The sequence below is a fragment of the Opisthorchis viverrini genome (assembly GCF_000715545.1).
Source record: "Opisthorchis viverrini unplaced genomic scaffold opera_v5_41, whole genome shotgun sequence".
NCBI lineage: Eukaryota > Metazoa > Platyhelminthes > Trematoda > Opisthorchiida > Opisthorchiidae > Opisthorchis > Opisthorchis viverrini.
In genome coordinates, this window is record NW_008751697.1 from 140847 (window position 1) to 151369 (window position 10523).

General features: G+C 46.6%; 1 protein-coding gene across 1 annotated transcript in view; it reads right to left on the minus strand.

Annotated features, from left to right (window-relative positions):
* T265_03010 (hypothetical protein) overlaps positions 1 to 1594 on the minus strand; it is a gene marked incomplete at both ends in the record, with an annotated part of 4329 nt that extends 2735 nt beyond the window's left edge. Inside the window, 2 exons of the mRNA XM_009167400.1 lie at positions 287 to 399; positions 1525 to 1594. Of these exons, the coding sequence (XP_009165664.1) occupies positions 287 to 399; positions 1525 to 1594 (183 nt within the window). The remainder of the gene's footprint in view (positions 1 to 286; positions 400 to 1524) is intronic.
* Between the last annotated feature and the right edge of the window lie 8929 nt (positions 1595 to 10523).

A 10523-nucleotide genomic window follows, 5' to 3' on the forward strand; every position in this document is an offset into this window, starting at 1 on the left:
TATTTAAAATTGCCTCCAATTTGAATGACTGCCTTCCCGGTTGACAATTCAAATAGACCGCCCTTTTTGGGCTGGTGGAATTGTACCCTATTTAAGTTTTACAAGATATCTATATTCTCCGTTTTCCTTACCGCGCAAATCGTTTTTACCGCTCTGGCTATACTATTTTTGTACCATATCCTTGGGCAGCTATATATTGTTTTAATTCATGAGTTTGAGACGCGGTTTCGGTCACCCGTTGACTGTTGATCCATATCGGCTTTGTTTGCCTTTTGGGGCACCTCACCGTTTGTCGAAAACCGTTGAGGTTTGTAATTTTGTATTCCGTGTAACCACTTTCATTTTTATAGCACAGTGCATTTGCGTAGCCATTCTTTCGGAGTTTTGCCGGTTTGGTTGCTAACCTTGGTACACGTTGCTCAATAATTCGAAACGTTCGTTACAGTACTCAACGTTGACAAGCGTGGTTCTTTGGATGCCAATCACCAGGTCAATGTCGGTCAATTCAAAACGGGAAGAATTTGAGAAAAAGGTCAGGCAAGTCGGACACTGTTCGTTTTCAACGATCAGCTCTAGGGCTAGTGTAGCTTCTAAGATTAGTTTGTGGAATTCGCGGTCCAAAGCTGCTCTATTGTTAGCGCAACTTAAAGAGAGACAACTTAAAAAGGAACTCGAGCTTGAGTCAGAGGCAATGAAAACTAACCATAAAAAACAACTCTTGACGGCTAAAGCCTAGGTGGAGTTGGCTGAGCTCGGAGCTTCTTTGGCTCGAAGCGAAGACGGTTTAGAGCAGTGCAACCGGTCAGGTTTTTCAGAGTCCTCAATAAGTCGCATAAAAAGCTATGTTGAAGTTTGCAGAAAGATTGTAACGCCATTGAACTCTGAAAATCGACATAGTCTCGGAGTAGGAGAACGACAGCGTAATGGATTAGGTGACTTCCGTCATCTGGAATCCATTATAGAGGGCCTGGAGTTACCTAATGCAGTTTGATGGTCAACCCAGGAGCTATTGAAGGTTTACGCGTCAATTTGAGCTTTAAGTCGAAAGCAAGCCCCAAGGCGGGGAAAAGAGGCTCGTACAATAGGTAAACGGGTGCTCCGGCGTAGCCAGGGAGGCTATCGAAGGTTGTCTCATGCTTCAGCCTGCGTTAAGATATGAACATGCCCGCCGAATTCTGCACGAGTCTTTCGGAAGGTCTCATGTGGTTGCTAGAGCCCTGATAGATGAGCTCATCAAATGTTTTCGTTCTATCTCGTGTAAGGCAAGAGATCTGACTCAGTTGGCCTTCAAGATGAAGAGTTGCTAAATAGCTCGGCTCAGATGAACTACAGTGCAGAAATGAGTTCCCTGGAGAATTTGATAGGTTAGTGAGGTGCTTGCCTAATACTTTACAACACAAGTGGGCGGAATTCGTTTGCCAAACCACTCATGATCGGGGAGAGCCAACCTTCGCCGACCTCACACAGTTCGTTACTCAGAGGGCGAGAGTGCTAATCCGTCGTTACGGCCTTCTGGCAGAATACCGAGCCAGCGAAATTTGTGGAGTGTGATCAGTTCATCTATCGTGGGTGTGTTATTTCTTCCAGAAACCATTTGACGTATTTCAGCATTGTTGATCCGGGGTTCCCACCAGACTCGGGCAATGCTCCGAAGATATCGATAGTCAAACATTGATAGTCTTCCAGTATCCTAAGCCTGCTTCTGACCCGCACAATAATACGGAGCGTTTTGTAGTATTGTAAACGGATAAGCTGATGTCACGCCTAAGGTACAAGTGATGCAGATTCACAAAAGCTGAACTGGCCTTCTCTGTCCGGATGGTAATCGCATATTTGGCGAGACCACCGGGATTGATACAGCTGCCAAGGTGGACAAATTTGTCTAGCACCTCAAGAGGCCCATCCGCAGGCATAATGCTAGAGTTCAAGGCGACCCAGTCTTGCAGGAGCACCTTACACTTTGGAGGTGTGATGCGCATGCATACCCAATATCTGCGTGCGGACCTCCCGGAGTTCTTCGACCCCACAGGCATTAGAGGCTGATAGTGAGTCCTCCATGGTCGTATCAAGGAAGCTGAAGAAAGGTGAACAAAGACAGCCTTACCTGATACCATTTGATGTGGTTAACAGAGGCGGCAATTTCCCGTAGGCCTTCACACGTCCGCTGGAGTTGGCGTACAGCGCTTTAAGGAGGGTGAATTTATGGGGGACATCTTTGCTCCAGACACTGCCATGGTGCTTGAAGGCCCACAGAGTCAAAGGCAGCTTTCAAATCAGGGAAGAAAACCATTGTTAGGCGCTCGAAACAATATCGCCGTTCCAGAATCTGTCGGAGGGTAAACATTTGGTCCATGCATCCTCTTGCAGGACGGAACATAGCTTGGTTTTCACATATGTCTCTCTGTGTTCAGTGAGCCTTCGGAAGATAGGACCAGAGAGTGTGTTCGATGCCACAGCTGCCAGGCTGATGCCACTTGTCCGCGTACCCTTTTTCATTGTATAAATAACCGTCAACATGCCCCATTCCGCAGGCACTTTCTCTTGACTACATATCGCACTAATAAGATTTGTCAGATGGGTCACCAGGTACGCTTAATCTTCTTTGAAGGAAGTTGGATATAGACCATCCGGTCCTGGTGCCTTCTCACGTTTCATCACGGGTATTTTGTACTTTGAAGGCGACTGAGATTTAAATTCCATTCCATTCGTCCGTATGCACTTTCCCCACGGGCTGGGTGGCAAGGAACCAGCTAAACTGTTCTTCAAAAAGTTCGGCCCATCTTTCCAGTCCATGCTTTTGCGACCGAATGAACGATCTGCCTCTTTCACTTACCGTTTCACGGACCGCTGCTTTTCTAGGGTCAGCAAGTCGCATCAGTTGATATAGGGTATGGCTGTTTCTGGTAGCAAAAGCCTTCTTCATCTCCCAAGCTTTCCATGTCCACCAGAGCTCCCGTCTTTCCGAGGCTGTTCACTAATTAGCGTTCGAGGGATTTGAGTGCGCCGTCGTATTTGTTGCCCGTTGGTATGGATTTCTGGGCATCAACCAGGACTAGCGACCTCAACGACACCGTACCGGAGCAGTCGTATAAACAGCACTCATTGCCGCCAGCATATTCCCTCACATGCTCACTACCAGTATTGGTTTACTGTGGAGGATTGTTGGGCTAGCTCAAATCGATACTGCTGAACTATGGTAGTTTTTCCAAAATGGTGAATTAGCATACTTCTTGCTGACTTGGAAGGGCCTGAGGGAAAATTAACTGCCAGACGTGCAAACACCATGGTGCGATGGGAATCAAGTTGCGTGCTCCAGAAGGAACGGCAGCCTCGAATTGTAGCTCTTCACCAGTAGCTGATGGCCACGTGATTAACTTAGTCCAGGGTTGATCTGCAGTTGGTAGCCGCTGGGTTACGCGACGCGAACGTTTATCCCAAAAATTTGTATTGGTCAGAAATAGCTGATGATTAGCATGTAGTTGGAGGAGTGGCTCCCCGTAGTCTGTGCGACGAGCATCGACTCCGAAACGAACGCCCAAGTGCGATTCAAAGGTTGATTTGGGAATTAATATCGCCCACGAGTATCACAATATCAGTATTCTGTTGCTTGAAGAATGGGCTCGGATAACTCTCGATAGGAAGTATCCTTCTCTACGTCAGAGCTGCGGTCCGACACTACAAACAGGCATCGCTTTTATGTCGAGAAACACTGAGCTGAACTGAGCCGGTAATCGGACGGCGCAAAGACTGTTCAATAGGACCCAATCCAGCAAACCGTCTTCAGCTCTGGGCTGAATGCAACTCCCACGCCATATTTTCCACGAGTCATTGCTTCTGGACCACCGAATACACTGAGGGCTGAATGTGGAAGACCTGAGTTCGTCGTTGGCGTTCTGAAATGCATAACCACGACTGGGTCTTCTATTCGTGTCTCGGAGACACAACATGCATCAATTTCAAGGAAACATGATGTTTCAGCCAGCAGTGCCTGTTTGCCAATTCGATATACAGTGCGGACTTTAAAAGCTCCCATATCGAAAGAATCTCATGGATTTAGAAAGATGTTATTTTGCTTATTGACCAAAAGCAACGGGGACCATAAAGCCCCTTGGCCAGATGACTGGCGGTCAAACGACGCAGCGACGTTTGCTTGTGTAGTGGGAGGGTGTTGTGGATATCAATATCCCGAAACCTCTGTATCTTGGTGTACTAACGGACTTCCGGAATTTTTCAGTGTCAAACTATTGATATATATATGCATTATCATCTCTCCGTTATCACCTTCGCCTGTTGTTCGAAGAATTACAGTTGTCTAAGGAATATCACTATTACCACAACCTCTCGATTTTCCATTATTGCTATCTATGAGAAGTTAATGAAAGGCTCCGTAGGATCTCAACAGAACCTTAATTTGGTTCATATGCACTGCAACAGCGTTTATTAGTGTTTGTTCCAGTCGCCATCCGTCTTTGTTTGGGTGTAACGCTTTTTTAAAGTGTAATCCCGGGTAACTTGCACGGTCTCTACATGCATGTGATGAGTGTCCTTGACACAACTCAGCGATACCTAAAGTGCCACTCAGCGACAATACATAACTATGGTCGAAAATGAGGTAATCATCGTGCAGTTCCAAGTTGCACGGGACGAACTAACGACAAGTTGTTTATGAGGTTGTGGTAATAGCATCAGCTGCCGTATTTACCCGAGGCACGACGTTTATCACTGGGTAATCTCCGGCTGCTTACACGGTTTCTGAATGTACGCGAAACGAGTGTTGTCAACAAAGACCAGTGATGCCTAAAGAGCCATCCAGCGACCATGATTAACTATAAATCTGTAAATGATGTATTGTGCTGCTAAATGTTGCACGGAGGGAACAGCGATAACTTCTTTGTGAGGTTTCGGTGTCAAAACCAGCCACTTGCGTTACTTTCATTTCGAAGAAAATAAACGCAATTTGCGGGTTGCACACCACTCCCAAACCGTCGAACATTCCACCGTTAATTATGGCGAGGACCAGTCAAACAACCGTCCGTGTAATTGGTTAAAAGTCGAGTAGGCTGTTGTGTTGACTCTCTGATTGGTCAAAAATTGAACCCCCAAATGCGTGACTGCAGTTGGTCAGGGGATCTCAGGATTTGGAGTAACGTCGCCCCAATTCGGCAATGTCCTCTTCCTACCTTGAAGAAAGCATATGCACTACACCAAAATGGACTAGCGCTGGGCTCGATTTTCGCCGTACGCGGTAAGTTTGTGAAAGGCCTCACACGCGCAGGTTCGATAACAGATTATTTCACCAACCCGGGCAGTCAACACTCCTCGCCTGGTTCAGATTTATACACACAAGCATAAGAAAATGTTTATCCATTTGCGCTTCTTTTCCATTGTGTACCCATTTGTTCACTGATATCAGCCAGGTCATGACAGGCTGGTAAGCCTACCTGCGCACCCTAACACACATGGACTAAATGGATGTCCTACAAATATGAAACGTGGAGTACAATGTTATGCCACCCTGTTTTGATGTCATTTTAAGTACAAAGTTCTGAAATACGGTGGGATAAATAAACTATCCACCATTCCCACCACAGTTTTTCGCCAGCAGCCGGTACCTCGGAGTACAACGATTGTTGCAAATTCATATGTATTTAAAATTGCCTCCAATTTGAATGACTGCCTTCCCGGTTGACAATTCAAATAGACCGCCCTTTTTGGGCTGGTGGAATTGTACCCTATTTAAGTTTTACAAGATATCTATATTCTCCGTTTTCCTTACCGCGCAAATCGTTTTTACCGCTCTGGCTATACTATTTTTGTACCATATCCTTGGGCAGCTATATATTGTTTTAATTCATGAGTTTGAGACGCGGTTTCGGTCACCCGTTGACTGTTGATCCATATCGGCTTTGTTTGCCTTTTGGGGCACCTCACCGTTTGTCGAAAACCGTTGAGGTTTGTAATTTTGTATTCCGTGTAACCACTTTCATTTTTATAGCACAGTGCATTTGCGTAGCCATTCGTTCGGAGTTTTGCCGGTTTGGTTGCTAACCTTGGTACACGTTGCTCAATAACTCGAAACGGTCGTTACAGTGATGTCTACAGCTAAAGGACGCACTTCGACCCAGCTCCTTCGAAAAACTAGTCTAAGTTTGAGAAAAAGGTCAGGCAAGTCGGACACTGTTCGTTTTCAACGATGAGCTCTAGGGCTAGTGTAGCTTCTAAGATTAGTTTGTGGAATTCGCGGTCCAAAGCTGCTCTATTGTTAGCGCAACTTAAAGAGAGACAACTTAAAAAGGAACTCGAGCTTGAGTCAGAGGCAATGAAAACTAACCATAAAAAACAACTCTTGACGGCTAAAGCCGAGGTGGAGTTGGCTGAGCTCGGAGCTTCGTTGGCTCGAAGCGAAGACGGTTTAGAGCAGTGCAACCGGTCAGGTTTTTCAGAGTCCTCAATAAGTCGCATAAAAAGCTATGTTGAAGTTTGCAGAAAGATTGTAACGCCATTGAACTCTGAAAATCGACATAGTCTCGGAGTAGGAGAACGACAGCGTAATGGATTAGGTGACTTCCGTCATCTGGAATCCATTATAGAGGGCCTGGAGTTACCTAATGCAGTTTGATGGTCAACCCAGGAGCTATTGAAGGTTTACGCGTCAATTTGAGCTTTAAGTCGAAAGCAAGCCCCAAGGCGGGGAAAAGAGGCTCGTACAATAGGTAAACGGGTGCTCCGGCGTAGCCAGGGAGGCTATCGAAGGAGCCGAACCAAACATCACGCTCTACTGCTTTCGAAACCACTAGATAAGAAAGCAGAGTTAGTTAGTCAAAAGCAATGCAATGAATGACCGCAAGATGGCTGTTTCCCTAAGACTACTTCCAGTTCGTCTGAGAGGTCCTCCGGCGGAACTGATCACGTATGCCTTCTTGGACAGTGGGTCCGATACAACTATCGTATGTCATAACTTGCTGCACCAACTCGGCACAGCGAGTCATCGAACGCCGCGTGAAATACGGACAATCAGTGGATCTTGTTTAGTAGTGGGAGAATCTGGAAGTTTCGAGGTGTGTCCACTTCACGGTGGCGAGGTTGTTTTGGTGAAATGTGCTTCAGTAGTATCTGGAACCCTTCCATCATTAGTCGTGGATTCACGCTCGGAAATTGCAAGTCGCTCGGCTCATCTGAAAGAATTGCTCTTTGAGGATATTCCTTCCAAATCGGTTGGTATGTTGATTGGCTGTGGCGTTCCAGAAGCTCCTTGGGTGCTAGATCAGCGGTTGGGAAGTTGAAAAGGAGCCATTCGCCGTAAAAACACCGATGGGTTCGGTTATTCCTGGGCCACTGGGTCCAGGTAACCGTGTGGAAGTCGCCGCCAGCTGCCTGTCGTCAGTGGAGCCATCATTTGAGGGTCAACCCCGTACTTTATACGATGCCGACTTTGCGGACATTGATTCGCTTCGGAGAACTTCATCGGTGGAGGACGGACGAGCAGTAGAATTGGTGGCTGCAGGGGTGGAACACTTCAGGGGGCATTTTGTTGTACCGCTCCCTTGGAAAGCAGACAGACCTACTGGTTTCTCGAACTTTTCGGCAGCCTTGTCACCACTGTACTCGTTGCGAAAACGCATCCTGCGTGACCCAGAATTCTTCGAAGCATACGCAGACGTCATGTCACGGAATCTAGAGGAGGGCTATGCAGTACCGGTTCCCTCTGAGCTGGTAACATTACAATCAGCAGTAAGATGGTACCTGCCTCACCACGCAATAGTGAATCCCAGAAAGACTGGAAAAATGCGGGTCGTATTTGACTGTGCAGCTAAGCACCACGGAAGATCACTGAACGACAGGCTTCTCCAGGGACCAGACACAACTGATGACTTGGTAGGAGTTCTTTTGAAGTTTCGAAGAGACCGGGTTGCTGTGTTGGCAGATGTCGAGGAAATGTTCATGCAAGTTTATGTACCGCAGCCGGACCATGGGGCTCTGAGGTTTCTGTGGTTTCTGCAGAAGGATCTCATAGTGGGCCTGTTGAATATCAAATGGCCTCTCATGTCTTCGGTGCCGTCTCTTCTCCGTTCTGTGCCAATTTCGCTGTGAGACAAACAGTGTCTGTTTTCGTCGGGGATTACGACGACCGAATCAAATCGTCTATGATAAACAACTTCTACGTAGACGATTGCTTGGTGTCAGTATTGATAATGATAATGATAATGTTTCTCTCAACTTGTGGGTGGCATACCGTCTGGCATGGTCATAGCTTTACAGTCAGAATGGAGCATGACTGAGGGATCTGTGGGGGTGCTGATTGCACAAAAAGAGGACAATGTCACAAACAGTGGGGAACACCCGATGATATAGCAATAATAGGTTATTCCCCAACTTGTTGGGAAAAATGGGCATGAGGTTCGACTGAATCAAATACAGTTAGGTGGCATGAACTAAAACTGAATAACATTGCTGGCCATAAGTGACCTTGGGTGGTTAGGTAAATGGCCGTAGTCACAACGAGCAAAAGTGGAGATGGAGATGGGATAATTCAGATTGGGAGCACATGACAAGTTTTGTCTCAAAATTGTGGTTTAATCTGAAAGCAAGCAGACTCACTGGTTGCACTGTTGTAGGGATGTCAGGTGCAGAGGGAGAGGTTGGATGAGGGCAAGTTGCTAATACATAGGACGACCTGAACTCCGTATACGGATTTGAACTTGTGCAACAGCCAAGTCGAGATTGCAGCAGGAAAGCCAGGCTAGGCAAATCTAAGCGAAAATTCATTGGGTACAGGAAAGCCCATCCCAGAGACGATGCCGGATGAAAACTGCTGGAAGTTGTGGCTACAGGCTTGAGTGGGCGAGGGGTTGTGGTCAAGATTCTGGAGAAAATAGTTGCGGGGGTGCCATCTCACTGGGTATGACAGTGCCATGCAACCATCGCACTGGCAAGCTTCGGTTTATGGACAACCCCGTATCGGTCGTCAAGGATCGGAGAAGGGATACGCAGTTCCGTGGTGAGACGGCGATTGATACAGGGAGTCATGCAGATGTAGGCTCACGGATAATTTTCCTTTTGCTAGGGGACCGTGTGAGTGTAGATCGGGAACCAGCCAGTTTGAGTGAATAACATTTTAAATGGGCGTTTGGGCAACTGCGGTCGAGGATTGTAGCTCGGGAAGAGGGGCGAAGAGAAAGAAATAGAATGACTGTCAGCAGTGACAGTGGATAAGTGAAAAGCGGACAGGAAACAGCTTCCCAGATACGTGGTAAGAATCGTAGCTTAACTGAGGTCTACTACATCAACCTCAGAGGAAAGTAAGATGAAGGATAATCAGTCGCCGTGTCAATGCTGTCAATTTCAGAAAACGAATGGTGCATGGCAAAAAAGCCATTAAGTGCTAGCTGTGACTGCTTGTAATCAAGAAATCATAAGTTATTAGCATTTTGTGCATATGAATGCTCTAGATTACAAGAGGGAGGAACATGTGTGCAATGTTCGAGTGATGAAGTGGACTAGGGGTGGTGTGACTCCACTAAGACGAGAGTGGCAACACCTTGCACGTCGACGTTAGCCGGAGACGTTGGCCGTAAGTCTCACAGGTACTCTCAGGCCACCCCGTGCATGAATGGTTTTTATATTCTATTTTATAGAACAAACGGGAGGACAGCTGTCGTTCGCTTGTATTTCATGGTGTTGTGGGACAAGCGACAACCGGAACAAGGCCAATGCAGCTACAGACAAACAGCAACGTTGCTCATTTTTTGGTTTTCCCGACGCAGAGTTTCGTGCGAGGAATACTGGATATACTGTCCAAAGGGGGGCTTCACCTTCATAAGTGGTTGAGCAATTTCGCCGATGCACTGCAAGGGTTCCCATCTTCTGAACGAATGGAATCTGTAGTGGAGATGTTTTCAAAGACGATGAATGCACAGCGGGTGTTAAGCATTGAATGGGATTCATCCTCTGACATCTTTTGTTTCCGGTTTCACATTCCCGAGAAACCACTAACGCGAAGAGAAATCCTAGCAGCTGTTTTACTAGCTCTTTGTTCCACTATGATTGGTATCCCCCGTATACTTAACCGCGAAACAGCTGCTACAGGAACTTCGTAAGGCCGGTCTGGGTTGGGACTCTCCTGTCAGTGAAGACCATTCAAATCGGTGGCATTCTTGGTTGAACTTGGGCCGTGGGCTAGACGCACGCCGAAAATTTCTCTGAAACCGTGGTTCGAAGGAGGAAAACTTTAACATTAAGTTTTAACATTTGATGGTAATTTTTCGGGCGTATGTGATCTTCCCAAACGGCCGCAGTTTTGTTGAAAGTTGTTTAAATCTACTCAATCCACACGATATTCAAGACCCGCGATATTCATATTTTAAATGGCTGCTATGGCTGAGCGCGTGAATGCGGAGAATGATTTTGTGGAGAATTGAGCTCGTCAAAGTTTTTTCTCGTTCAATGCATTTCAAGTCGCTTTGAAAAAGTACCAGACGAAACATTTCGTTGTTTTCGTCCGTATAGACTCCAAAAAGAGCAGC